General features: G+C 33.1%; 4 protein-coding genes and 1 non-coding gene across 5 annotated transcripts; 1 reads left to right on the top strand and 4 right to left on the bottom strand.

Moving 5' to 3' along the window:
- Positions 1 to 825: 825 nt before the first annotated feature.
- LOC105959138 (uncharacterized) lies at positions 826 to 1,481 on the bottom strand. The gene has a single exon (XM_012983182.2). The coding sequence runs from the start codon at positions 1,377 to 1,379 to the stop codon at positions 1,002 to 1,004; it is 378 nt and encodes a 125-aa protein (XP_012838636.2). The 5' UTR covers positions 1,380 to 1,481; the 3' UTR covers positions 826 to 1,001.
- Positions 1,482 to 4,961: 3,480 nt separating this feature from the next.
- Positions 4,962 to 7,237, bottom strand: LOC105959137 (aquaporin PIP2-7). The gene is made up of 4 exons (XM_012983181.2): positions 6,331 to 7,237; positions 5,779 to 6,074; positions 5,377 to 5,517; positions 4,962 to 5,267 (listed from the first exon to the last, which is right to left on the bottom strand). The coding sequence occupies exons 1-4, from the start codon at positions 6,626 to 6,628 to the stop codon at positions 5,154 to 5,156; spliced, it is 849 nt and encodes a 282-aa protein (XP_012838635.1). The 5' UTR covers positions 6,629 to 7,237; the 3' UTR covers positions 4,962 to 5,153.
- A 2,779-nt stretch (positions 7,238 to 10,016) lies between these two features.
- Positions 10,017 to 10,771, bottom strand: LOC105959136 (large ribosomal subunit protein uL11). The gene has a single exon (XM_012983179.2). The coding sequence runs from the start codon at positions 10,662 to 10,664 to the stop codon at positions 10,164 to 10,166; it is 501 nt and encodes a 166-aa protein (XP_012838633.1). The 5' UTR covers positions 10,665 to 10,771; the 3' UTR covers positions 10,017 to 10,163.
- Positions 10,772 to 14,876: 4,105 nt separating this feature from the next.
- On the top strand, positions 14,877 to 15,711 carry LOC105958880 (protein S40-4). The gene has a single exon (XR_016029725.1). It is a non-coding gene; the product is annotated as a protein S40-4 (transcript).
- A 227-nt stretch (positions 15,712 to 15,938) lies between these two features.
- Positions 15,939 to 18,857, bottom strand: LOC105957976 (uncharacterized). Its single transcript, XM_088813762.1, has 2 exons — positions 18,743 to 18,857; positions 15,939 to 18,638 (listed from the first exon to the last, which is right to left on the bottom strand). The coding sequence occupies exon 2, from the start codon at positions 18,461 to 18,463 to the stop codon at positions 15,941 to 15,943; it is 2,523 nt and encodes an 840-aa protein (XP_088669888.1). The 5' UTR covers positions 18,464 to 18,638; positions 18,743 to 18,857; the 3' UTR covers positions 15,939 to 15,940.
- Between the last annotated feature and the right edge of the window lie 4,941 nt (positions 18,858 to 23,798).

The following is a 23,798-nucleotide window of genomic DNA, read 5'->3' as shown; positions in this document are numbered from 1 at the left end:
ACGATCGGTATCTTTTTTTATTGATTTGATGGAACTGGTTTGCCCAAATTCGAGACCTAATCCATAAGACCACTGTAAACTTATTGGATGTAGCCCCAAATGTGAACTTGGTTGTCCAAACCCATCAGTACCTGCTGCCATTTTAATAAAACAATAAATCCGAACTACTAAGCATGTTTGGAGCTATTCGAATAGAGTAATTTGTGCATGGTGATTAAGCAATTAAAATTACAATTAGGTAAAGTTAATACGGAATGAACGTACATTTTGTGGAACATATTCATGTCACGTCGAAAAAGATGTTTTTTTAGGGTGAATTTGGATGGGAGGGATTTTAGGGGTATATTTCAGGTTTATAATGATAAATTCATAAAGTCATTTGATAATTAATTTCGTATTCGTAATACACATATTTAGTTGTTTTTTGAAAGTTACGGTGAATTTCGAATCCATTCTCAGTTGAAGTCATTTCAAACCGACCCCGAATATGATTGAAAGTTTATTAATGAAAGGTATGGAGGTTTTTTCCAAGAGCCCCATGAATATAAGGAATTAGACGATTTAAAAATTATCTGACCCCGAAAGAACATATGTTATATAAATAGAATACTAATGTATTCTTATCGAATTTTTCTAAGTGCATTCTCGTTATTGTAAATCGTTCAATTAACTGAATGAATCAGCTCAATCGATTATCGATCGATCTAATTAAGAGCGACTAACATTTCTTATTGTACCTCATACAAAATTGTAATGTATGCATGTGTATATATATATATACATTAATATATAAAAAGGTGATGCAGAGAAATAGCTATATGTAAATTGTTTAATCAAAGTAATCATTTAGCTCAAAAGAAAATCACGTGAGTTCTGAATTGTTTTTTACAAACCATCAAAATACATACAGGAAAATTTATCCTGATATCTCTAAAACATAATTAAAAGATACGATTTGAAGATAGAAAATAGATATTGACTACATTCTAATGAAAATCAAATCAAACTTTCTGCTCGGGATTGGCCTTTTGCATGTTGACTCGCCGTTTGACCATCACGTAGTAAACTCCAATTCCGGCGAGGCACACAAATAGGAAACTTACGGAAATTCCAGCCACGCCGCCAGCTCCAATCCCTCGATCACCCGTGGCGGTGGCGGCGGCGGTGCTTTGGTGTGCCGGAGCAGACTGAACGGTGGCTGCCGCTAGAGGCAGCGAGGGGTTGTTTGCCACCGGCTGCAGGGTGTTGGGGTGGAAGAATGCGTATGCTTCTGGGGAGATAGCTATTGGGCCCTCGTTCGCAACGCCGTGGACGCGATCTTCGGCTGTGGAAAGAGAGATGAAGGTCGAGAGAATGATAAAAATCACAAGGGAAGCCATTGCCGGAGGAGTTTTCTTTCTTTTTTTTTTGGTTGGGTTTTGCACTCTCAGTGTGTGTAGGAGTTGGCGTTTTAAGCGTGAGTGTTTGTGTGTGTGGGTGTTTTGGGGGGGTTGGGGTTTGTTAATTTATAGGTGGAAATTGGGGTTGTTGCATTTCAATGAATTTGGTTTGGTTCCTGCTTTGAAAAATAAACATTAATGCTTTCTAGGCTATTGTTCATTTCTTTGGTTATTAAATTGGAACCAAAAAAATAAGTAATTATTATTTGGGTTTTCAAGGACTTGAAATTAAAGAAATTGCTAAAATACATTAATTGAGAAATTGCAAAAATTATTGTTTTGGTTTTCTTTAGGATGGATTGTTGGGATTCTAAAATAACAAATAATTTTGAATAAAAAAAAAATATAATAATTTTGAATAAAAAAAAATTATCTTCAAGACAAAATTAAAAGTGCACCTAGGTTTTATTGAGTTTTGGTTTTTTTGTAATTAGGTCTACTCACAAAAATAGTTTTTTTATTAATTTATTATAAAAGCAATACAAGATATTTAAAAAATAGTAGTAAGAAAGGAAGCAAGTCAAAATAATGATATGGTGTCTCATGAGTGGCATCATAACATGCACTTGTAATTGTGCCTGATTACTATGTTGATTTGTACAATACTTAAACTCATTTTCCAATTTTAAAAATTAGTAAGACAAAAAAATTAATTTTTCTAAACACACGAAGCTTTCATCAACTCAAACTTACACATTCGATCCCGTAGTACTGTAAATAAATACAGTTACGATCAGTCAAATTCAATTCATTTATCAGCATGTATTCTCTAGTCGAAATCAGAAAAAAAATATTATTTAAACGAGATTATTAATACTGTAATTTACTAAATAAGAGAAAGGAACCATTTTTCATTCATGAAAATGTCATAATTAATGATCATTTTTTCTCCTCACTTTTTCATAGTAGTATTTAATTATTATTAATGGGGTAGTGATTTTCGTAGCTTATAAGAGCAGCAAAGGAGGTAATAAATTGCAATAATAATAAATATATAGCTACACCATTTCCAAAGCAAACTCTCCATCTGTCACACCTTCTTCACATTATTACTTATAAGTTGCGCATGCTATTAAAAAACACACACACAAACACATGTTGTGTGTGTGTAAGTAGTAAAAGTTAGTATAATTTTATATGAGAGATCGAGAGCTCATCATTTATTGAGTTTCACAAGTTTTATGCAATTGCACCTCAAAATGTATCACAAGATTTTTGCTTAGAGATACTATTACAAAACCTATGATCAAGCATACACATTCGGTTGTCTACCGAAATGAAAATTTTGTTTCGATTTTCAATTTTTTTCTTTTTGAAAATTCGATTTTTTGTTTTTAGTCATTTTTCTACCAAAATGCCCTACCGACCAAATGCCCTGCTAAATCTCCATCGGAATTTCAATACTGATCCGATATGACTCGTTACCCTGCCTGCTAAATCTCCATCGGAATTTCAATACTGATCCGATATGACTCGTTACCCTGTCGTAACGAAATATTTAGTAGGAATTTTGTAATACCAAAAATTTTGTAATGATAGGGGTGGAAGGGTTATGGTATGCTGGCAACCCTACCAAACCGTTTCATTGTTCTTGGCACACTTCAAAAACAGATACCCAAAAAAAGAAAATACAAATCATTTTAGAACTTTATAAAAATAAATATATATATTTAAAAAAAAAAAAAATACCAAAATTACCACACTGCGGGCCGGTGCATATTTTTGGGCTTATCTAGTTCTGTAAATCCGGCCCAAATTTACTGGATAAGTGGATAGGCTGAAATCGAATAAAATCATATTTAATTAGAAGACCAATTATAAAATTAGATATCCGTACAACACCTTGTTTAATATAAGAAATGGTTGACGAAAAGAAATAAAGAATGGTGGTAAATTTTGACACTTAGATAGGAAATTAATAATAATAATAATAATAATAATAATAATAATAATAATAATAATAATAATAATAATAATAATAATAATAATAATAATAATAATAATATTAATAATAAGGGTAAATTACAACCACCCGAGGTATGGTAAAATTACGTAAACCCCCCTCCTGTTTGGGTAGTTACAACAAGTCAACAACTCCTCAACTATAAATTTTCTTACATGTCCACCCTTGCGGTTTCAAATTTAGTGGAATCTTTTTTTTTTTTAAGAAAATTTTAGTGGAATCTTCTTGATTATATGAAATATTATCACTTTTGTACCCGTTTTATCCTTTTTGAGCTCCACATTTTGAAACAAAATGATTATAAGATGTGTTTTTTGGCTTGTATATATCAGATTGTAGTGCATTAGAAACTGTATTTTTACACATAACGAGTCCAAACTAGAGCACATTCCACGAAATCTAGATGATTATATTGAATTTGACACCATAAGGGTGGAGATGTAAGAAGATTCATAGTTGAGTGTAGATGAAATTCCAAACAAGAGGGGGTTTTCGTAATTTGACCATACCTCAGAGGTGGTTGTAATTTAAAAATAATAAATACTATTATATAATATGTTAAAAAATTCATTTTTATTTATAAAAAAAATTCAGAATATATCTCAACTTTTTAAAATAAAATTCTTTTCTCTCACATGTATGAAAAAGAAAAAGAGCTAAGAGAAATGCATATTTAATTTCGGAACAAGATAAGATGGATTAGTTCATAAGTCACTGAGAGTTGATAATGACCTAGAAAGATGTATACTAATTAAAACACTTTAATTATCATTAAGATGTAGATTAAGGCCCTACAACCTAATTGATCATAGATAATTGAGGGTTGAGAAGGCAACTTTAATTTGCACCAACTCTCAATTTAACTCAAGGTCAATTTTTTTAATTCTTTTTAAAAAAAAATTAGAGTTGCTAATACAATTATTGTCCGTGTCATAGACTCATAGGTTATATATATATAGTTGACAATTAACTTCTTTAATTTAAAGAAAAAAATACTTGGTAATATAATATGTAAACTAGATATACACATCTATGTAGTACGGACACGAAAACGTGGACACGGTAAAATGGGAAAACGGATTAGGAAATTTTTATTTTTTAAAAAGTGGGATACGTGAACGTGGGGAAACATGTTTATAATAAAAATATAGGGTACATTCATAATTTTTTTTTTAAATACTATAACGTGTAACTTTGGTGGAAACGTGTTTCCAGCTGATTTTCATTATTACTAGAAATGTCTCTGAAACTTTTAAATATTTACAAAAGCAGCCTCGAAACGTTTCCGACATTTCCGATAGATGTCATGGAGTATCAATTTCTAAAACGTGGAAACACGTGTAGATAGAAGTTTACATGCATCACACACACTATGTAGCAAGAAAATAAAATGTCCCCGAAACTTTTAAGCACGTACGAAAATGGCCTCAAAACATTTCCGACAGATGCCATGGAGTTTCGATTTGTAAAACGTGGAAACAAGTGTAAATCAAAATTTTCAATGCATCACTGACTCACACTGTATAGCTAGAAAATAAAAATGGCAGAACAATTAGAAATACACAAACCATTTCCTTAAATTACGAGAACATGATGATGAATACACAATCACTCAAGTAGAACAAAAGAAACAATTAAAAACCAAAAGGATATATGAAAGAGTACCACACATCTGCAATACACACAGGAATATATATACAATTTTTCATATTCAAGAAAAATGGATAATTTATATATCTCCATTATTTTCTTCATGCATTGCTCCTGAAAGATCCGAGAGCTTTAATGGCACCTGCTCTAAGGACGAATTGGTGGTAGATTGCAGCGATGGCAGCTCCGATGAACGGTCCAACCCAGAATATCCACTGCACATGGATTTAATTAACAAATTCATTTTTTTTATAAATTTATAAATTAAATATTTGGGGAAATTAAATTAATTAATAAAGTGGTGGAAATTAAAAGTGTACATACATGGTCATCCCAAGCCTTTTCATTGTTGAAGATCACTGCAGCTCCGAAACTCCTGGCGGGGTTGATACCCGTTCCGGTGATCGGTATGGTGGCCAGGTGAACCATGAACACCGCAAATCCAATCGGAAGCGGGGCCAAAACCTAATTCCAATTCAAAATAAATATATCAATATTTATTTATATATATGGTATATAGATACATATAATATGTATGTACAGTAGAATTTCCATAAATTAATAGTCTCGCTTAAATAATAGTTTCTTCCAGTTCCCAGCTCGGTCAGAACCTACTAAATTAATATTAGTTCGATAATTTAATATTTCGTTAAATTAATAGAATTTTACTAATGGCCACTGTATTAATTTTATAGAGATTTAACTTTATATGAAGGGAGTGCTTACAGGGACGTGGGAATCTCTGGCGCTTCTTTTGGGATCGGTGGCGGAGAAAACAGTGTAGACCAAAACAAAGGTACCGATAATCTCGGCACCCAAACCAGTGCCCTTGTTGTAGCCGAGTGCCAGCGTGTTAGCTCCACCGCCGAACTTGTTGTAGTGTGACTTTTGGAATGCTTTTACAAAACCTACACCGCAGATAGCACCCAAGCACTGTGCTACCATGTACAGCACTGCTCTTATCAGTGATACTTTCCTCGCCAAAAATAACCCAAACGTCACCGCCGGGTTAATATGCCCTCCTGCATTATTATTTCAATTAATTAATAATAATATATCAATTTATTATTTTAATTTTTTTTTAATTCAAATTAATTATGGCTACTAAAATGCGAAATGCACGCATTGTGTGTGTCTGTGTGTGAGATCTTATGCCGCCTAACGGCTTCTGAAGTGTTGTGACAGACGCGCTTCTGACCTGCGTTCTACTCACGCGCGAATTAATTGAAAGTAATTAAAACGGAGCCCTAATAAATTTGTATGGGACGAATAACTCACCGGAGATACCGGCGGTGCAGTAGACAAGTACGAAGATCATTCCGCCGAAAGCCCAGGCGATGCCGAGGATTCCAACGCCGCCGCACTGGTCGTACTCGCTCTGGCTTTTGTAGCCGATGACAGTCAGAACGGTGATGTACAGGAAGAGGAGGGTGGCGATGAACTCCGCAATCAGCGCCCTGTAAAACGACCATTTCGTGAGCTCGTCGTAGTCGATGAGCGGCGCCGGCGGAGGGTCGTGGTAGTCCTTGGCGGCGAACTCCGCCGCTGGCTCAGCACATTCAACTTCCTTTGCCATAAAAAAAATTCGATCTCCGAAAAATGTGTGTGAAATAGAAAGTCCGGTGGCCCGTGGTGGTGGTGGTGGTGGTGGTTTTAGTGAGAAGTGAGTAGAAAGGGGTTCGGTATTTATGGGAGAAGAGGAGTGGGGAGATGAACGTTAAATGATTAAGAGTGCCTGGATTAATTAATTAATTAATTAATTAATTAATTAATTTAAAGTTTATTTTTTTATAGCCGCCCCTAAGGGAAAAAAAATTAAATTGGAGATTAGGCGAATAATTAACCAGAAACTTATAGCCGACCAACGTATGTAATTAGCGGCGAATTTCTTCGCTTGCATTTGCATGGGCCCCACCTTCGTCACCAACGGCTCTATATTGTTATATATTTTAGAAAAAACATGTATTTGATTAGTTGTTAATGTTATCTTCAGGACATCACTAATCATTATCTGATTATACACTTAAATTAATCATGCAAATAAACTGAGATTAGAGATGCTAATTAACTTATTTATTTAGTTGAATTGGGCACTGTGTGTGTTGTCATATGGCTGCTTTAATTAGCAATTGCCAGACGAACTTATCTGTGACACCCAAAAAGTTCTTCAATTATTTGTAGACTTGTGCTTATCGTGCTGCTTTATTATTTTCATTCACATTTTTTTTTCGATGTGGGACAGCCTTGAAATGTGAGAATTGGATTTTTATTCAAATTCCATTATATTTTAATTCAGTGCTGATGATGTTAATTTAAAGAAAATATACAATTTATATTACTCTATTATATATTTAGATAAATGGTGAGATACGTTAGTGATAACACCCCAATCTCAATCAATACTTTGCATGATAATTAATTATTAAATGTGACAACTAATTAAATATAATTATAAAGTCATTTAAAAAAAATGTATGATGGAAAATATTCTTGGATGAATAGAGAAAAAAGAGTTGGTTGCGTAGGACCACCGGCCACCGCCAGCTCAGCGGAACCGACCAGCCAATCTGTGAAGTCCATCTGTCCTGACTCACTATTCCTATCCACTCACTCCCCACCACATCATTTATATGTTTACCTTTAATTTTCTCCTCTCACAAATATATATATATTAATAATATAAGAGTTTGATCATCGAAATATATTAATTAAAAAATGTTGGATGAGGTTGTCTTAAAAATCTTTAAAACTGTGAACTCTTTTTCCATGGCTAAAACTACACCACCTGTCATCTTCAATAGAACTGTACAGAATTCAAGATAGTAGCTAGCTAGAGATTTCTCAGTTGTTCATTTTATTGTAATTTAATTTCATTTGATGATAATGTTGAGGCAGAAAGAGGGGAGTTGGGGAAGAATTGATCTCAAAATCAATTTTTATGATTAAATGAAAAATTAATGCACAAAAATACTATTTATAAAAGATATATATTAAAGTGACCGAAGGTGAAAGTCATAATCTAGACAAGAAAATTAAGTTTTCAACTTGTGTATATAGGGTTTAATTTGCTATGCATGTGTACTTGGTATATATTGCAGGTTAGTACTCAAAATAGAGTAGGGCTAACCTAAATTTGCAAATCTTGCCTAATATCCTCAACCATTTGGGTGTTTTCACCCCAGGCACATAAAACGTGCGTAAGTCGTCTCTATTTGAATCAAACGGCATCTAATCCAGCAATAGTTTCTCGAACAACCCAACCCCGAAAATAAGACAGGATTTGGTAGAAGAAGCTGATTAAATTCAAATCAAGAAGAATCAACAAATCTTCAAACCCTTGTTCTGCTCTGTCTTATATAATGGTCTCAAGTTTAGGAGACTGTGAAAGGTTTACAGGGTACACCACACGCGGTGCAAATAATAGGGGGCTTATACAGGCAAACGCGGTAGGAACATACATATCTCTCTAAGTATTTGAGCTAAAACGAGAGGTCCAATTCTTGCATTGGTGAACAGTAATACTGCTTACTATTCATTGAAATTATATTTCTTTCAGGAAAATCTTTGTCAACAGATTTTAGAATGTTAAAAAATGATATTATGATTGAATTGCTGGACGGTAACCAAGAAATGAATCCAAACACAACACGAGGGAGAAGACAAGTACACGGTTGGGCCTATATACTGATATAATTAGTTCGGTGGAGTATATTCTTCTTTCCAATGCTTTTGGAAAGCCAGAAATCTTGTGGCCAGTATAGTTCATTCTCGAAGTTTCTTGAAATCACTCGAGTTTACCCAGGTTAAATCATCTAGCTAGATGGGCAAGGGCAATTGGGTAAAACCATCCTCTCCAAATCCGATCCAACGGTTAATTTCTAATACTAGAAGCATTAGAACTTACATATCAAAGGCCCAAGAGCCATGAACGTTTTTCCTTTATGGCCAAACATGTGGGTAGGTGGAAGTTTCTAAACAAACCTATTCAATTCGATGGCTAATATCCTTTAACCGAATATGTACCACGATCAACTCGGGAACTAGGAAGCAAGAACTTGGTGATGGGCTGTAGAGATTGGGTCCTTCACTACCATTTACAGACATCTAATGGTTTTGCATTCCTTTGTCGAAAAATAAAAATATACCCACATAAGCTTACTCGATCAAATCCTCACCAAATAATTTGTATGAGACAAATATCAATCAGCAGAAAAGGAATCCGGACATTTTTTCAACTAGTGCGAGCTGCAATGGTCATACTCATACATATTAACATTGTCACATGGACAAGAAACGAGAAGTGAAAGCCAATACATCAAAACCTTCAAACAAAACTTGTTATAAGTTAAAAAAAAAAATGACCTCTACACTTCATATTATGTACTCAATCACATAAATGTATAAGAACAAGCTGAGAATTTAATTGGCAAATCAATGCTTGTATCACACACATTTCTCAGTATCAGCTGCAGACGAACCATATAAAATTTTATTCTTGATCTTAAAGCAACCGAACAGGCCCAAGAATTAATATGCAAACCACAAGCAAGAACCTCATAATCGTATTCAATCCTCGTTAATCATTAAAATTTGCAACAGCAATAAAAATAGGTCCGATATATGCTGATATGCTCCTTACTCTCAAAATAAACAATTTTAAAAAAATTACCTAAACACATACACACACACACACAAACATATATATAATTAGAGTCTAGACGTGTTCAAACAAAAGTAGACTCTTTCAGAATATGTCAAGCAATCCTACCTTAGTTTCATGGTAATTCTAAAGGGCCACTCCGCTTGCTTTTAGCAACTATAAGCAATGCCGATTTTTTTGAAGTGATAACTAAACAGAAATTCCCAAGGTAACAAGACGAAAACCAAAAATGCAACTGCAAATAAGCATTCTGAACAATTGAATAACTACAAATATATATAAGTAGTAATACCATAATAGCATATTTCCCCGTAATGCATCCACTTCATACCAAAAAAAATTATCATTTAACAGTTTCCAACTCAAAGAGCAATTGCAGTTAAAAGACAATAATAAATAACAAAAACTCTATGAAATCGGGATTGAAAAAAAAAACTCAACCGCATTCAGCTCAGTCCATCGGAACTTCAACATCGCCGTCGGCGATCTCCTGCTGCAAATCCTTCGGATCCTTCCCGTCGACCGTGCATCCAACAGAGACGCACGTGCCGAGAATCTCCTTCACGGTTCCGGCCAGCTCCTTGGCCATGGATCTGTTTCTCATCACCTTCGCGATCTCGATGACGTCATCGAGGGAAATGTTGCCGTTGTGCTTGATGTTTTTGGTCTTCTTTCGGTCGCGCTCGGGCTCCTTGAGCGCCTTGATGACCAGCGCGGCGGCGGAGGGCACGACGGTGACCTTTGCCTGCCGGTTCTGGACGGTCAGCTTGACGGTGACGCGGAGGCCCTTCCAGTCCTTGGCGGTTTCCTTGGCGATGTCTTCACCGATTTTCTTAGGGGAGAGACCGAGTGGACCGATCTTCGGCGCGAGGGAGCTGGCCGCGCCGACTTCTCCGCCGGTGACGCGGACGAACACGTCGACGACCTGCGATGGATCGAACTTCGGCGGCATTGTTGGCGCTGGCTAGGGTTTGAGAGTGAGGAGGGAGAAAATGGGGGGTGGGCGAAATTGAGGAATATAAGCTAGGGTTTTAGTGGAGGATTCAGACTGTATCAAATAAATTAATAAATAAATGGATCCAATTTTTTGGGCTTTTTCGATCTCGATTTCGGGTTTGAGTTATATTGGAAATGGGTCGGTTTAATGGGCTGTAACCCGTTTTGGAGCTTGCTGGGCTGATGATAATTTTGTAGCGTAAACTGAGTATATCTTAAATTTGATATTTTTCTATACTTTTTTGAGGAATTTTTTCGGTCCGAATTTTGTAATTTATCGAAAACATTGGACAAACTCAATCCTCATACGATAACTCGCAAATCGCACGAGAAATATAAACTCTTTACGCAAATTTAAATAATATATTGGATTTAAACATGACATGATTTTTATTATTATTTTGGATTTTATTGGTAAAATGAAGTTGAATTCGCTGAGCAAATAATTACGACAAAAAATAGCACTGATTATCTATGTAGTATACGTCAATGAATCCAACCAATATAGAGGGAGAATGGGAGCTATGTAATGAATTTCACACCCGAAATTGGAGGAAATTCGGGTGGTACCAAAAGACGACGATTATAAAAGATGAAATTGACGCAAAATAAAGGGACAAAACTGTCATTTCAGTAGTTTAACTAGCGTGTCACATTGCATGTTGTAATATTTGGCCACAAAAAGTGGAGAAAATGTGAACCAAATCGAGTCAAAAGCACACAAAATGTAGTAAAATAGAATCTTCTTATCTAAAAAAAAATGAATAATTTGAATGAATAAGTTAGACCCGTCCAAATTACGCAATTACCCTAATTCCTCGCAAGATTTCTTCTCAACCTGTATTATTGTATGAAATGAACCCCATTTTAAAAGGTGCCGTCTCTTTCGTTGTTCATTATCTCTCTCATACATATAATACATATTTGCATTTTTCTGTTTCTTTTTTTTAATTCTTATCACTATTAATAAACATGATTAAATTACTTTACAGTGGTCCGAAATATATTATATTATCTAACACTTGTTTTAGTTATTTCATTTTTTTTCCCTATAATATATAATGTTATGGACATGTTGAAAGTCCCACTAAACCCCTAGTCAAATCAAATGATGAAATAAAAAAATAATAATAATAATCTTATTATTATTATTATTGTTATTATTAATAATAATAATGTCATTTTCACAAAAAGTAGCGTGAGCGTGAAGGAGGAGAATGCTACCACAATCATGCCAATTTTTATGGTCCCTATATTCCAATTTTATCTATGGCATCTTATGCACTGAATATCAAACCCTATATACTATAGACTAACCCCACAATCTTTATTTATGTCGATCAATATTTTATTTAAGAATAATTGGTTACTTTTAATTCATGAGGACATTATGATTTTAAATGTGTTCAAACCGTAAAGAATATTAAATAACTTCAAATATGAAAGAATTCGAAATTTACCAGAATTGCTCAAAAACAACTCGAAATGAGTGTCGTAGATTTACAGTTTCTCGTAAAATTGACTCAGTCGAAACACGTTCGATCAAATTCTTGTATTTAATGTCGCGTATACTATATATGCAGATAAGAGTATAACGAAATAAGAATTAAGTATAATAGTTTTTTTGTAAGAATATCAGCATGGAGATATATAATTTATTTAACAGCAAATTTGTTTATTATGGTTCATCAATGAAAAATGTATGTCAATAAAATGTTTTTATTTAATACACATATATAAGAGATAATAGAAAATTGATTCAAATCAAAAGAAACAAAAACAATTGCTTGTTGAAAATGTTTAGAAAATGATAGCAGTGAAACTGAAAGATTGAAACGTTTGTCACTTTGTTCTCTCATTTTCTATTTATTCCCATTTTTTACACACACGAAAAAAAAAATCAATTTTTATTGAAAAAATATAATCAGAATATGAATAATATTTTTTTAAGTTTTTATCTATGCATATTTTTTCCCCATAACTGAAGCACCATTAGGAGGAAAAAAACATATTGAAGATGGTGTTGATAAAAGCAGCTGCAGCTAATACTTTTTCTTATCTTATTACTTAGATTAATTAATTAGTAGATATTGTATTGATTGATGCATTAACTTTAATTAAGTACTTTATCTTCAATTCCTAGCATAAGTGTTAAGCTAACTTTATCACCATAATTAAGAGAATATGCTGTCCAAATACTCGAATACTAAACTAAAACGAAGCATAATCATAATTCATAAAGTTTTCATATTATAAAAACTGTGGGTGGAACGTACACTATATATCCTTTTAAATTAAAACTCGAATTTTCATTTAATCGACACAGAGTACGTATGTACTGCGAGGTATTTTTTTTTTTTTTTTAATTTATTGAGAAAAAAAACTTGGATTAAGAATATTCCAATTGAGAAATAGGCATATTCAGCACCTGCTAGAGAAAATAGCACTCAGTGGTCAGTATTCAGCTATTATTCTAACAATGTTCGGGGTGGTTGTAATTACAGATAGTACAGGAACCTTAAAATTATTTTTACATACTATAGGGATATTAGGTGTAATTTACCAGAAAAAAAAAAACTGTACTCCGTTTGAACGGGATTTGGACGTGGCATAATCGAAGGTACAAGCAGACACGTGTCAACTTATCCCGGAAGGCCCAACTGGGGCCTGAACCACGTGAACAATATCCCCACCTCCTCAAACCAGGCGATAAATTTGAAAGACTCTCGTAAAGAGACAACTGCTAGATTTACCAAAATGCCCCCACTTTGTCATGATGTACCTATATCTAAAGTCTAAACCATGGTTAAACTTGTAACGGGATAGAAATGAAAAACATCTAAACCACGGTTAAGACTTGAAACGGATAGAAATGAGAATCTAATTTCAATTCTATTCTAAAAAAATTCAAAAATTTCTAATAATACCCCCTTATCTAACACCGATAAATTTTCAATCAAAATTGGAATAATTCATAATATTTTTTCTTGTTTTATTCACTTTGATGATGTTAGAATTAGATCATCTTAAGTATTTGAGATAAAAGGAGCTGGGAGAGTAAGGTGGATCAGTGCTCACGTGCTAGATGGTCCTGAAATACCTGCGAACAGAGAACACGTGAACTAGACCGGGGTGAAAACCCCTCCGACGCTCCAGTCAGATGTGCGGATAATAAAAATAGTTGAGAGAATACGAATTGCAATATTGCTCAGATAATATGGCGTACCTTTAATAAATGAATTAAGTCGTCATTTATAACTTGTCGATTGGGCTAAGGTTAATTTGTTGGGCTCAAACCTTATTTGAAGGTGATTGAACTTTCGTAATAGTGTTATTCTAAATTTGGCTCATAACCAGTAAATAGAGAAATTATAGATTTATTAGACTGGCTCAATTAAACATATCACACTTATATTATATAAATTAAATAATACTACTTGATGTAGCATCGTTTTTTGAGAAACTAATGTGATGATAGGTTATTACATGCGAGTAAATAATTTAAATATCGTCCTTGTTTATGGAGCACTCTGTCTGAATCTGCTAGATAAACACACGTAAACTAAGTTATGTATTGATTAGATAGATCGAAAAGAACCCCGTATAATTCACGCAATACAAAATAACACATTGTATAAGTGAACCAGATAGATTATATATACATAATTAAATTAGTGAACACTTTTAAAGACCATATAATGAGTTCAAACCCTTAATTAAATAATCTTATATTAGAAAACATATTTAAGATTTTATTTTGAACTTCTAGTTGCTAACACAATATTATAAGATACTGGTAAGCTCATTGGGAAGAACAATTAAACATATAAATATTGATATAATAAAAGTTATTTACTGTTTAGAATTATTTTTGAAAATTAAAGTCGACCCGTATACTATATATTTTAATTTCAACAAAAATAAAATAAATAAATAGATAAAAATCGACTTTTTTGACGTACTCCGTAGAAAACAATGAAGTTCTGTTCCGTTATAATTTTGACACGTAGTCACGGTAATTAATTATAAATCCTGGAGTGGATAAAAGTAAATCTGATGTGGCATATTTACGACTTTTCAGGGGTCAAACACGGACACCTATCGTATGAAAGATCGGAGTTACAGAGGAGCAAATATCAAAATAATCTGATATTTGCTTTCCGGGATAAAAAAATAAAAATAAATACATAAAATAATTCAAATGAATGAGATAGATATGTAGAAGACGACAGTTTTATAGAGAGAGAGAGAAGCTAAGGGGGGAGGAGAGAGAAACCTTATCCATTCCACCCCTTTATAAAAGCAGATCAAAACCTCCATTAAGAAGCAGCACATTTACAAATCATTTCATCAAAGGGAGTTTTCTCAGAAGCCAAAGAGTGAAGAGAGAGAGAGAGGAGAAAAAAATTGTTGCAATCAAAATCAATTTTCAATCGGTTGATTCGATATAGATATAATTATTATATATGGCTCAAAGCTACTTCGCCAGATCGAACTACAGATTCCTCCAGGGCGATCAGATCCTCAATAAGGACTCGATGATCTTCGAGCTCGACGAGTCCGACGTATGGGATTCCGCCGCCGTCCGTTCGCAGTCGCCGGAGATGCGGAAGCCGAGTTCCAGAATATCCAGGAAGCCGAGTTCTAGAGGTGTGGGGATGGATCGGCCGGCGTCGTTGCCGGTGAATGTTCCCGATTGGTCGAAGATATTGAAGGAGGAATACAGGGAGAATCGGCGGAGGGAAAGCGACGACGAAGATTGCGACGAGGCGGAGGCGGAGGAGATCAACGGAGAGTGGATTCCGCCGCACGAGTTTCTGGCGAGGAACAGGATCGCATCCCTATCGGTGCACGAAGGCATCGGGAGGACTCTGAAAGGGAGAGATCTGAGCCGGCTTAGAAATGCAATTTGGCAGAAAACCGGGTTTCAGGATTAGATTTTAATTAATCCGCGGTTATGTTAATTAATTCAATTTATTAACGATGATGATGAGGTTTTTTGTCAGAGCCGGTCCTAACATTTTCGGGGCCCTAAGCGAACTAAAAAAAATGTGGCCCTCACGTATTTTAATATTATTTAACTTTTTTTTCATTGTATATATATTTTTTACAAATCTCTCATTAACTTAATAAATTATAATTAAATCACTAAAATAACAAAAAAAATCCATAACAGAGATGATAACAATGTATAAATTTCGCAACAAAAAAAAAAAAAAAAAAAAAAAAAAACTACTTAAACATTACTCTTCTAGCATTCTTTGAAGCAAAATCACTAATTACACAAGTGTAATCAATCTTCTTCACTATATCTTTTTCTATCGACAACATAGCTAGTCCATTTAATCTTTCTTGCGACATAGTTGATCGGAGATAAGACTTAATTAACTTCAACTTTGAAAAAGACCTCTCAGCTGACGCAACAGTAACTGGAATCGTTAGCAAAATCCTGTAAGCAATCCATGTATTCGGAAAACCACCATCTATAACTTGTAAATAGTTCAACACTTCGATTGGCCTTTTAAGTTCTTGTGGTAGAGTACATCTCAAAACTTTCAATTCCATAGACAAATCAATCCCATCAATATCGCAACTGTCATATTTCAAATATTCTTCAAGCTTGACACAATAATCATTCAAAGTTTTATCATCAATAGATTTTAGCCTCTTCAAGTCAAACAAAAAGCCAAACTTCTCTTCATATATTTGAAGTTGTTCAAACCTTGTAGTAAGTGACAAAAGAGCTTGATCCACCACATAGAGAAAATAGTTAACTCTAAAGCTCTCTTCGGCCGCTTGTAACACATTTTCACTAGAACTCTCATCAAATTGTTTTTTCTTGTGAATGATGCGCTTTTGAGGAAATACAGGCTCAATTCCCATTGTATTTGCAATTTCAATAGCTTCAATCTTTGCTGCTAAAAATCCAGTTTCTCTGTAACTTTCAAAAAAGCAAATAAGGCTCTTAAGTTGTTTAATACCAACATCAATATCCATATCTTCAGCTTGAAGCATTTTACTAGCAACATTTATCGTAAACAATAAATTATGCCAAATAACCATGCCAAACAAGAACTCAAAATTTTCAAGTTCATGTATCACCAAAGAATTAGCTTCACTCTTTGTTTTGGCATCTTCCCCACTATTTGCCAAGTCAAGTAATGCATCCCGGATTTTTGGCGCTTGATATCTAATAGCTTTAAGACTTCCAATACGACTTTCCCAACGAGTTTGAGATAATGGTTTAAGTGTAAGCTCTTGCACATGACGTTTCAAAATATCCCACCGCTTTGTAGAAGATGCAAATAAGGTGTAAATGCGTTGAACTACTCCAAAAAATGATTCAGCTTTGGTACAACAACTTGCCATATCACAAAGTGTAAGATTTAGGCTATGACAACCACATGGTGTATAAAAGGCTCTCGGATTGACTTCTAGCAGTCTTTTCTGAACACCTTTGTGTTTTCCTTTCATATTCGCTCCGTTATCATACCCTTGCCCTCTTATATCAGCAATATCAAGTTCAAGAGCCTTCAATGCATCCTTAAGTACATTAAAAAGTCCCAAGCCAGTTGTGTCATTCACTTTCACAAATTGCACAAAAAACTCTTTTACTGTTATCGGCACAGCTGAAATATCTACGCATCGAACTACCAGAGTCATTTGTTCTTCATGACTGATATCAGGAGTGCAATCAAGTATTACGGAAAAGTATTTTGCATCTTTGACTATTTTAATAATTGCACTTCTAGTTTCACCAGCTAACATATGAATCAACTCATTTTGAATTTTATGACTAAGATAATGATGACGAATAGATTCATCCTTAACACGTCGAAGGTGATCTTGCATAACCGGATCGAACTCTGCAATCATCTGAATGAAGCTCAAAAAATTGCCATTGTTCTCTTGGTCAAGTTTTTCATTATTTCCTCGAAATGCTAAATTATTACTGGCAAGAGTTTTGACAAGCGCAATTATTCTCGTTAATACTTGCTTCCAATGCTCCCTCTCTTTGTTGATTCTTTCTTGCAGACCTTTGTCTATTGTCTCGTTCTTTTTCAATCTTATTTGCAAATCAATCCATTTACTCATGCAAGTAAGATGATCTCTACTAGTTTCATGACTTTTAAGTCGCTTACCGAGATTTCTCCAATCCTTATACCCTTCAGCTGTGAGATGAGAATTGCATTTATCTTGCCTGAATAATTTACAACAAAAACAAAATACTCTATCCGCAACAAGTGAATATACTAGCCATTTTCTATCTTCTTTCTCCCCATTTAGTAGATCTCGAACATAAAATATACGAGAAAAATGCCTGCTACCTTCGTCTGTTGGGAAATTAATATCATCATCTGTTATTCTAACTGGGCCTTTTTCTACCAAAATATTTCTAAGATTGTGATCAATCTTATCCCAATTCCCTGGATCATAAATGTTCAAAGGTCTCATTTCACAATCTTCGCGACAATCTTGATCTTGATAATCCTCGTTCGAATTTTTGCTTTCACTCACCAATTCTTTATCTTCATTCGAGCGATCTTGTTCTTCGTTGATACTTGTATTATTTTCTGTCTCAACCGAAAAGTCAGTATTCCTGATATTTTCATCCAACCTTGAACTTGAAGCAACTGTATTTTTTTCCCTGCTAATAAACTTATCAAGTGACCCTGCTAGTGATTGAGTCAAATTTTCAATTCTCTGCTTCTTCTTTTTCTTGTCATTCCCACACATGTATTTTCTAGGGCCCATTATTACCAATCAAAATCCAAGAACACAATTTCACCCAAGAATTATATAGCCACAATCCGAACACAACCACCCAATTTGCAATTTCAAAAATTAAAAGCACAAATAGCAGGCACGAAGAAATAATCCACTCTTCAAGAACAAAGAAAGTTCAGATTATCCCCAAACAATATTTCACCTACATTAGAAAAAACTAAGTGTTTCAATATAATAATAAATTTTAAAAATAAATGACCTAAAAAACTTAAATTAAAATAGGGAAAAAAGAAGAAGAAAACTTGCCTGGTGAATTTCGTGGTCCCTGCCCTCCGCAAAAGATGAGATTGGGATTTGTTTTCTTTTTCTTATTTTTATAGTATTAAAGTCTTGAAAATCCCTAATTTTCAGTAACAAAAATATATATTCTAAATATAAACACACAGCCCAAACTTTTTTTCTGACTACCAGCGGCCCCACTTTCAAATTATTTATATTTTAATATTTAAAACGTTTTATATATATATATATATATATAAAGTTTTTTTTTTTTTTTGGGGGCCCCTCATCAAGGTGGGGCCCTAAGCCAATGCATCTCTCGCTTCCCTCAAAGGCCGGCTCTGTTTTTTGTTTTCCTTTCTTCCTCCTCCTTTTTTTCTTCCATACATCTCGGCTTTAGATTTTTCATTTTTATTTTTTTTGGTTCGATTTTCCGGCCTATGCTTTTTCTCGTGAGTCCAATTGTTGATCGTTGCATTCTCGCATGCATTTGGCAGAGGAATTTAGAGAGATACTCCTATATTATGATTACTGAATTTATTTTTACGTTTATTCCTTCTTTGTTTTGAGTTTTTGACTGTTTCGTTTATTGGAATTTGGGGAAGAAACCCAAATTAATTTGAAACTTGAAGTCGTTTCAGACGACACGGAATATGATTCTGTTTTTTTTTTTTTTTTTTTTTTTTTTGGAAATTAATTTTGCTAAGTCTTTCTTAATTAATAAAAATAAAAATAATAGAGTTTTAAATGGAATAAATAAATAATATTTCGTCGACGGTTAATTTAAAATAGACGCGGTACCGTGTGCCGGTGCCACCGTGGGTCAATAATTATGTACTATACGACATCGTTGTGAGTCAATAAGTGGTGGCTTGGCCCTGTTGGACTTTTGGGTGGTGGCTTCATCGACAGAATAAAAAATACATTTTTCATCCTAGTTTGTATCTATTTCACATTTTGTTCTTTATGTTTATAAAACACATAGTTGATCTCACATGTTTTAAAAATTAAAAACTTTCAGTCATTTCTTTAAATTTATGTTAAATCAAACGGAATCAAATATGTGTCGTAATTTGATAAAAATGACCAAAAATGTCAAATTAATAAAACACGAGGGACCAAATATGTTTTTTTTTAACGTAGGGGATCAAATGTGAAATCGTTACAAATTTAAGGGATGAAAACTGTAAATTTCCCATTATATTTTATATTCTTATTTTATGAAATGACAAAAAAAAAAAAAAGTCTATAAAACATTTTGTCCTATATGCCCCTGTTAAAATAGACCAAGTTCATGTCACAAAAAGTTGTTGATATTGGCTACCGGGTGACTTGGTCTAAATTGGAAATTGATTAACATTAATTTAATCTCTTGTGAGCATTACATTCGTACTATTTTGAATATAAATATAATATAACTCAATCATTCAAAACTTTCTTTATTGGTGGACGTACGAAGTCAAGTAACCTAACCAGATATTCCAATATTAGACAATTACACAAAATATGTTTAAATCAAAACATTAAATAAATAACTTACGCGTTTTTTTATAATTGAAGTGTCACGGTTTTTAGAAGAAAAATGAGCATCATACGTTGTGTTTGGTGTGACTGCAAGAAATCAAGTGCCTATTGAATTTCAAGGGACAAAAGCATATAATAAAAAAAATAATAAATCTATGATGTTATAATTAAATATATATATATATATAAGAGGTAATCATCATAACGGAGAAGAAGCGCCGTCGGTTCCGCCTGTCGTTTGTGAAAGGTCACTCTCTCTGTTACGGTTACGGAATTCAATCGGTGGGGTTTAATTTTGATATCGTCACCTATTTATTTGCTTATACAGGAAGAGCCCCACATCTATAAATACATAAATACAACTCACAATTTATGATATAATTTTATCATCATCATTATTATTTTTTTTAAATATCTTGATTATAAGATATACATGGTTCAATTAATAAAATCGATCGGAACAGCCTTAAACGAACGATAACGATTATTAACATGTCATTATTTTAGAAACAATAAACTTTTAAATTGAAAAAAAAAATGTGAACCAAAGTCTAATTTATTCAAAGTAGTAAATGAGCCATATTTTGAATAAGGTTTAGGCATGATGAGTATTTGTTTAGAATTAATTAATTAAATGGGATAAAACAAAGATGTGAGGATTTTCAAAATATTTAATTGTAGTTAAGTCATTGGATAAGATATAGATATTGTATTATATTATATATCTGATTAAAACAATACTTCATGAATTAATATCAGTGTAGCACATCTGTGTATTGCAATTTGCAATCGTCTCGATTGTTTCAAACTTATGAGTTTAATCTTTTTTTAACAAAATAACAGTTCACATATAAACTTTTTAAAAAATGTTAGTAGCTTCAAATTATTTTGTCAAACATTATAAAACATTTCGATACAGATTAAAAACTATTAATTTTAACAGATGAAAAAAATAACCAGTTGCTGCATTTCAGAAGATATTATTGATTGCCAAAAATATCCGTGTATATATATATATATATATATATATATATATATATATATTTCTTGCATGGAGTTGATCGATACAACTCTTGGCCAATGCCAAGGGCCGTTTTGGGGAGTGATATATGACTCCTACATCATGTTCTTCTCAAGTATCAATCACTAGCCAAAATTAGTGACAATGTGGTTTGATATATATATATATATATATATATATATATATATATATATATATATATATATATATATATATATATATATATATATATATATATATATATATATATATATATTGCTTTCGTGACATTTAATTTTAAGGTGGTGATGTTGGTAAATACATAAAAAAAAATAGAAATCAGTGAGTGCGAGTAAATTGTAAATAATTATTATCTTTTTTTTTTTAATATGGGGTATTTGTAAGTGTCCTTAAAAATCAATTAATTTCGAACATGGAAATTTGCAAAATAAACTTCAAAAGTTGCAGCTTATTTTGATGAAATATCTAAATTGTTTTGATAACTAAAATTTTGGATAATGAAAAATAAGGATTACATTATCAAATGTATTTATTAGTTAGTTACATAAGTGATTTAAAAAATTGGAGAAGCAACTCGAGAGGTGCTTCTCATATTATGGCTTTTACACTATTTACTTTTAGAAAAGCAGAAGCAAAAGCTAGTTTGCAAAAGTTGAAAAAATATATATCCCAAAAAATTGAAAAAAAAAAAAAAAATAATCACTTCTGCAAATACGGAGCTTTTAAGTTCTGGGCCTGATAAATACTTATCCAGAACTAACAATCAATTAATAATTCATTTGATATTTGTTGAAAGCCCAGCTTGTTTGTAGGCTTAAACCGACCCATTGTTGCTTCCCTTTTGGGCCTTATTATTATTTTCGTTTCGAGAAACTCCTAAAAAAAAAATCCAAGAAAAATACTAAAGTTGAAACAATTACAGTTTTCACCCCTCAAGTTTGTACTAAATGCATTTTGGTCCTCCATGTTAAAGAAAATACATTTTATCCCTCATGTTTCAATAATTTAATATTTTCGGTCATTTACGTCAATTTATTGTTAATCCGTCAGTTAATACAGTGATGAGCACACGATTAGTACTACAGAGCATTGACGAAAAATATTAAAAATATTGAATTTCTGATGAATAACCAAATGTCTTGCGATGCATCATACGCTTGAAATCCATACGAATGTGGAAGCAAAAAGAAATAAAAAAAGCTGCTTGCTGTGAAAATCTTTTGAGGGGCATTTTAGGGAATTAACAAGTCAAACTTTATTACAACGCGGATTCTTAATTAAAGTTGTTTCCCACTAACGTTCATATAGTGTATTCGTGTATATTGACTAGTTCTATAATATCTTTTGTTTTTACCTTAGTGCCCCTCCCTTTAATTACATTGACAAATTTATTAAAGAAGTAGTAGTATATAAATAAAATGATTTATTAATTAGCTTTTGTAAATGGGAAAACCAACCTCGAAAATCAAAAGATTCTATGGTGCGCTAGTGCCTGCTTTATTAACTCTCATCATGACTCAACCACTACCAGTAATTCTTTTGGGACCAAAACAAAATAAAAGAATTTATTTTAGCACTTAAATATGTTTTTAGAAGACCCCACATAGATGATGACAATGAAATATTATCATCCAATTATGGTCAACCCCTCCTAACATAAGAGTTAAAGACTAAATTTCGTATTTGAATAATTACAATCACCCTTATCTGCTATATATTGTCTTATATCTAGATTTTACGATTGAAATCTACCTACTAAACGAGGGGATTTTTTCATAAGAAAATACATAGTTAATGAGTAATTATAATTTTCTAAATAAAAAACAGATTTTTTCGTAATTTAACTTTACATCATAAGAAATATTATGTATATCTTTGTACATAATAAATAACATATTGATATATAAAAAAATGTTTTCAAATAATATTTTTTGGAAACAATTGAAATTCGAGCTCCAATTTACAAGCCTAAATGTGACATCACATCGTTGTTATATGTTACGCTTAAGGCTTGTTAACTGTAAATGAGGTTATTAAACATTCGCTAGGCATATTGATATGCCTAATTGGCCAACCCAATGAGCCTACAAATTATTTATCTACTGGGCCACGAGCCCAATATCGAAGACCATTATCACCAAGGCCCAATCACCTTCAAGTAAGGTTTGGGCCCAACAATCTAAACTAAGCTATAAATAAAGGTTTGAACTCATTCCTCAAGGTATGTCATATTAACTGAGCAATACTATTAATTGTATTCTCTGGACTATTTCTATGATCAGCACGTCTGACTTGAGGGTCGAAGGGGTTTCCGCCGGATCAACCCCGACCTAGTTGCTACTGATCCGCTTTCCTCTCCCAGCTCATTTTCTATACCACCCCAGGTGATCTAAGTAATTAGCATCATCACATATATATATATATATATATATATATATACACTGGTGTTTAATTGTGTAGAGATCTACCGTTAACGTTCAATAAACACTAGATATATATAAATAACCAACTAACCAAGTGTAGTATCTAATTTTTCGG

The sequence above is a fragment of the Erythranthe guttata genome, chromosome 14, assembly GCF_056151865.1.
Source record: "Erythranthe guttata isolate IM_541 chromosome 14, IM_541, whole genome shotgun sequence".
NCBI lineage: Eukaryota > Viridiplantae > Streptophyta > Magnoliopsida > Lamiales > Phrymaceae > Erythranthe > Erythranthe guttata.
Note: the sequence above shows the minus strand (reverse complement) of the source record. Positions and strands in the feature narration are given on the sequence as shown.